This window comes from Nicotiana tomentosiformis, chromosome 2 (genome assembly GCF_000390325.3).
Source record: "Nicotiana tomentosiformis chromosome 2, ASM39032v3, whole genome shotgun sequence".
Taxonomy (NCBI): domain Eukaryota; kingdom Viridiplantae; phylum Streptophyta; class Magnoliopsida; order Solanales; family Solanaceae; genus Nicotiana; species Nicotiana tomentosiformis.
The window spans coordinates 26,322,586-26,328,161 of NC_090813.1; the positions used below are offsets into that span (position 1 = coordinate 26,322,586).

Sequence of the window (5,576 nt, forward strand, 5' to 3'; positions counted from 1 at the left end):
GTCAATTACTCAGAACTCAAGGTGTGATACTGTTTGTTGGTGGTGAACGCGTTAAAACCATCTGTGTTGTAACATTTTCAAAGATCTTAAGGGAACTCTTGTGACCCAAGGGAAACTGGATGTAAGTACCACAACGGTACCGAACCAGTATAAATCGATGTGTGTTATTTACTCTTCTTTACTGCTTACTTTCATTCTGCATTGTGATCAGTCAACTAATACTTGTGTTAGTCGACTAATTTTTAAATAGTCAACAATTCACCCCCCTCCCCCCCTGTAACCCACCTCTTGTACGTTCATCCAGTTCCATATACCAGGATCTACATCAACTGTATTAGACACTATACAGATTACAAGCTAGATAAACAAAATCTTCAAAAAAATAGATCTACTCAGCAACTGTAGAGACAAAAATTATAGAGAAATCAGTGTCCTTTAGGTGTGATGTACATTGTGGAGAAACCTAGCAGATTAAAAGAAATCCATAGGGAGCTCCCAATCGTCAGTGAGTTCTTTTATTTTCTTTCTTAACTTTTTTCCTGAAATTGTTTTACGGCTTCGTCCATTCTGGGAAGTAGTATGCGGGTTTCTTAAGACACTGTAATCTTCCATTTCATCTGCAGAGTAAGCCATTTTCTGGGCATCCCAGAATCCCTGGCAAATGTCATTACGATAAGGTTAGAATAATAAATCATTGCATGCCATCAAATAACACTTAACCCAACTGTGGCTCAACCACATGAATCTGTGTTCTAGTTCAACTATGCTTAGGGTCATATCCACTGTCAGTTCTTATTTACGCGGTAAAACCCAAAGTACAGATATCCATAAGCCAGCGCAGATATAACTTTAACATTGATTATTGACCATAACACTCCCAAGTACCTTTGTAAGTCTCTGTAGGTGTGAGGCTGCAGCTTCTTGCACAACAATAGTGTCTGATAAAACGTCGACCACATCCTCAACAAATAGACAATAGGTGCTCACCTGATATAAACCAAGTGCAAGTGTCAAGAATGCAACACACTACTTTAACTAGAATGACAAATAGAAGGACGTCAACAAGTAGCTGCACTAAAAGAAAATGCATTTGTATTAACCTACCAAGCTGGATGGTATTATGGATATTCCTAAGCAATCAAGCTCAAGAGATTCTACTGCCCCCGAATTTATATTGAAGGTATAGCCACGAACCTATAGAAAAATAAAATTTATTACAGTATATACAGACACCGGAAAAAGTGAAGCAGTTTATCACCTTCCCAATATTTCGTTGACGTGGTGTTACAACGTTGTACCCCACCTGCAGAAGAGACGGATATAAAAAAACTGAAGAAAGAAGCAAAGGCCATACACTAAATATAAGAAAAAAGAAGGCGAAAGGAAAACAATGAGGTGGCAATTCCATAAGCATGAAAGCACTCTCTCAAATATTCCAGCAAAACCATGAAGATTTTAAGGAGGCAGAAAGCCTGGGGAAAGATAATGTATCCGAGTTGAACTCTTTTCCATTGGGGAAGTGAAAGAAGAATGACATGCACTGGAATGCCATTCTTTTTAAAATTTGGCCCAGCGCCCTTTCTTTTTCATCATTTTAGGAGCAAGATCAGTTACCTTCCGGGATCCGCACTAGACTATCCAAACAACATTAAAAGAAAGGGCAAATGCGATCATTGGTTCATATTTACGAGCTGCTTGATAATTTTCAATTAATGTAACACTGAATCTATAAATTAAAAAAATAAAAGATACATGAGTCCATTTGAAACTGAATATTAATCATTTTCTTTAAATGTACAATTAGACACCAAAACAAACTTTTTCATCTTAATCCAAGAACCGATATTCCCCTGGGCAAATTCAGCTCTAAGGTACTCCATATGTTTTCCCTCATGCCTGAGCCCGACGGAGGCTCATAGCCAACTAGGATGTGAGCCAATCATGCATGGACCAGTTAATTAATAGAAAAACTATCCTAGTGTACTTGGTCAGGCAGTATCCTTTACTTGTGAAAACTTCACGCCATTCCCATTAGCAAAGAGGGACTTGTGAGGTGCTTCAATCTCAATGTTATAGATTTCACAACTAACTCTTTAGACTTGCCAGGATCAATTTTAGACATCAGATTGAGACCAGAGTCTAGGAAATTTTCAATGGAAAAGAATGAAACTCCATGAGTAAATAACCAAATTGGTCTCTAACATTAATGATGTACTCTGATTCTCATACTTTATTTTGTTCATAAACTGTCCTCAATGGTCAAACTAGTTTTTAGATGGTCCTTGACTTTACCAGCCGTGAAATGTGATCAGTACTGCACTTGATTTCATCGCTGGTTTAAAAAAAAAATCTTTTGCCAGTACCGCTGGTAAAAGCTGGGCAGTACTGATAACATTTTAGGGTATAGTTGGAAATTGGAAAAGAAACTAATAACCATCAAATTTTTCTTGTTATGGATTTAGTTTGAATTTCAAATACTATTCATATTTGTCCATAAGTTGCTCTAAACTCATTGCTTTTGAGCTTCAGGGACACAATTAATAAAAAACTAAACCAAATACTATTCACATTTATAAAGAAATCAACCAAATTTCGCTGCATTTGAGTTTTGATGGACAACAATGAATGTCAAACATAAACCACTGCCTCTATATTGTTATTTACAAGTATAGCTTACATACCTTTTTGTTTCTTCTTGTTTTCTTTTTTTCCTTATGATATAAAGCAAAGTGACTTGAAAAGACTAAGCTGGTTATTAACAATAGAGATCAATTATGTAATTTATTCATATCCAGTTAGAAGTACAACAACAACAACAACAAACCCAGTAGTTTCCCACGAGTGGGGTCTGGGGAGGGTAAGATGTACGCACCCTTACCCCTACCCCTGGAAAGGCAGAGAGGCTGTTTCCGACCAGTTAGACGTAAAAATCAATATTTAAAAGTCCTACAGCCAAATAAACTCTCAGTACTGAAGCTGTGTAAACTTACCAAAGACTAAATATGAACCACTTTTTAGTTCGATAACTACCGAAGAATTAAGGTTTACATCACATGGAAATATAGAATGAATCTACACAATGAGTTCCGTGTTTGCATAGTTTAGCAGTTCAATGGAAAAGAGAGTTCTAGTTCATGGAGACAGTAAGAAGTTAACTGACTAGGAGCATGAATAAAAACCTTCCCCAGCTACTCTGGGTATCAGTAATCTCCAAAAGGAACCAATAAGAAGTGAGAGAGCATACCAACGTCTGCAGTCCAACAAGCTTAAATTCATTTTCCATCACACTCTCATCCTCAATAAGTACAACATCTCCAACCTACAATGATCAGTGAAAACACATTGTTAATCATTATCCAAGAGCAATTACCGAGGATCAATGCAATACACAAATTTTGGAATCAGAAAAAGGCTGAAAGCTGAGAAAACCCCCATCTATGTACCCTCTAAGCCAAACAGATTAAGGTGCGTGATTTTATCTCATTCCAAAAGAATTTCAGGATGTTTTGATGAAGTGGAGGCTTTTGATTAGTATATCTTAAAAGGAAAATCTCTTAAGCTTCTTAAAGGTAAAGAAACTCTTTCAAGTTTAGCTCGAAATAAAACACAAACAGCATAACCTATCTTCACACGTGCAATATTGCTCGATCGTCGTCCCACCCATTGTCCAAAATTCCCCACCCCTGCCCAAGTGGGAGCTCCAGCCCTGTCTCAGTTCCAGAGAGCATTTTAGAACAATGCTTTATTATTTTTCTGTTCCTTTGAGCTCGACTTTAGTTAGCAGAATTAGGATGTGTGAAAGACTTTTACTAGTTTGGAAAAGCAACTAAGAAAGGTGGTATCCTGGAACTGCAAACTCCATTCCTTAAACAGGCCTAATAATGACGATGAAATTGCATTAGCAGTAGGGAAACCATATGCAATCAAACCTTGATATATCTTACAAATGTCAAATAAACCTTTTTTATGATGGTGGTATCCGGGCCAGCTTCCGTGCACCCGGACTATTCCACCGGTTACCTGCTACCTTCCACCAACACCGATTCAAGGCTTATGCAGATGGAAAGAAATCACCTACTCCCTCCGTTTCAATTTAGATGAGGTAGTTTGACTCGACACAGAGTTTAAGAAAAAAAAAAAGACTTTTGAAACTTGTGGTGTTAAAAGTTTAAGGGGTAAAAGCTTTGTGGGGCCATAACATTTGTGTGGTTATAAAAGCTTCTCATTAAGAGTAAAATGAAGAGTTTAAAGTTGAATTATTTCCAATTGTAGAAATGTGTCATTATTTTTGGAACGGACTAATTAGGAAAGTGTGTCATCTAAATTGAAACAGAGTGAGTAGCATTTTTTCGCGTCCGCCGGGTACAAATGACAGACTAATTATCTAAGATAATACTATGTTGTATTAGTTAAGAAACAATCTTAAATGGTTGAGCTACAAGCTTAAGATAGAAAAGTAGGCCTTTGAAAGCTACAACTTTTACGTGCATGTAGTTACCTGTTTGACATCCTCCAGCAGAAACTTCTCCACTTCACCAGAAAGTAAGTTTGGCCTCACTTCAACTAGGAAAACAATCCACTGAAATAGTAAATAAATCAGAGGACTGCACTTGCTAATATGTCAATGAGATAGACTAATTAGCAATTTTTAATATGTTATAACCCTATGAAAGCTGCAAACTTTTCCTACATTGCTCAGTAAACTTTGAATTGAATAAAAGGAAAATGCTAACATTCCCCAAAATAAGACAAAATTGAATTGTACAGAATTTATGTCCACCCAAAGCTGCGAAACAAAGCCCAAGCTGAGAGCAGAACGAATGCTGATCACTTGCTTTGCAATCATATTTGACCTTTTCATCATTTGCTTCCTCCTCCGCACAATTCCCTTTTCCAGCCGGTCCAATTTAGAGTCCAAGTCCACATAATCAGCTCCATTTTTCACTAATTCACCCTTGTCCACTGCGCTGAGAGGAATTTCAGTTTCTTCCTTGTCCTTTAGCCATAAATCGTCAGAAAATTCATACCCATCGGAATCAAACAGACTCGAATTGGGTAGGTTCTTTTTAGCTTTCCCTAGTTTGAAACAGTCACTAGCAAGCTGATTCCTGTTATTTCCGAATCTTAAATTGAGAAGTAAGTGAGGAATTTTGTGGGTCAGTTCGGAAGTTGTGAAACCAAATGAATGAGGAAGAAAGGTAGTAGAAAAGCAATTACACATGGCATAAAAATGTTGGAATTTAGGGAATTTTTCCGGCTAAAATCTAATCAACTCGAGCGAGCTCGAGCTTGAGAGTTCGCTCATGAAAATTCCTCATCCCCTTCACTTCAGTGTCTGTGACGTGTCATCTGATAAAGCTTTAATTATTCTGCAATTTTGTCCAATTATAATTAGTTTTATATTGGCAGTTGTAGAATTTGTTTCTGTTAAAAGTTTGTTTTAAAAATGATATCCTGTTTTACTAAACTTTCCATATATATGCTCCTCATTTGTTACTATTGTATTCATGATAGTCGTTTGAATTTGTCACGAGTAAAACCATGGGAAAAAGAATTTCTCGGGCTAAAAAGAAAAA

The 5,576-nt window shown here is 37.0% G+C and overlaps 1 protein-coding gene across 2 annotated transcripts; it reads right to left on the reverse strand.

Moving 5' to 3' along the window:
* Nucleotides 1-373: 373 nt before the first annotated feature.
* LOC104108403 (uncharacterized) lies at nucleotides 374-5,368 on the reverse strand. 2 transcript variants are annotated; one of them, XM_009617425.4, is made up of 7 exons: nucleotides 4,766-5,368; nucleotides 4,499-4,579; nucleotides 3,245-3,319; nucleotides 1,259-1,303; nucleotides 1,105-1,194; nucleotides 886-987; nucleotides 374-654 (listed from the first exon to the last, which is right to left on the reverse strand). In XM_009617425.4, the coding sequence occupies exons 1-7, from the start codon at nucleotides 5,219-5,221 to the stop codon at nucleotides 472-474; spliced, it is 1,032 nt and encodes a 343-aa protein (XP_009615720.1). In that variant the 5' UTR covers nucleotides 5,222-5,368; the 3' UTR covers nucleotides 374-471. The 2 variants fall into 2 exon arrangements, with proteins under 2 accessions (XP_009615720.1, XP_018630423.1); XM_018774907.3 differs by lacking the exon at nucleotides 1,259-1,303 and having other exon boundaries at nucleotides 4,766-5,365.
* Nucleotides 5,369-5,576: the final 208 nt, after the last annotated feature.

What these genes read in the sequence shown, in the direction of transcription:
- LOC104108403 (XM_009617425.4), bottom strand. Translation starts at nt 5,221, where the DNA reads ATGTGTAATTGCTTTTCTACTACCTTTCTTCCTCATTCATTTGGTTTC. An exon ending in GTCAACGAAATATTGGGAAG is followed by an intron (nt 1,195 to 1,258) that starts GTGATAAACTGC and finishes ATTTTTCTATAG; the next exon opens with GTTCGTGGCTATACCTTCAA. An exon ending in CCATAATACCATCCAGCTTG is followed by an intron (nt 988 to 1,104) that starts GTAGGTTAATAC and finishes GGTTTATATCAG; the next exon opens with GTGAGCACCTATTGTCTATT.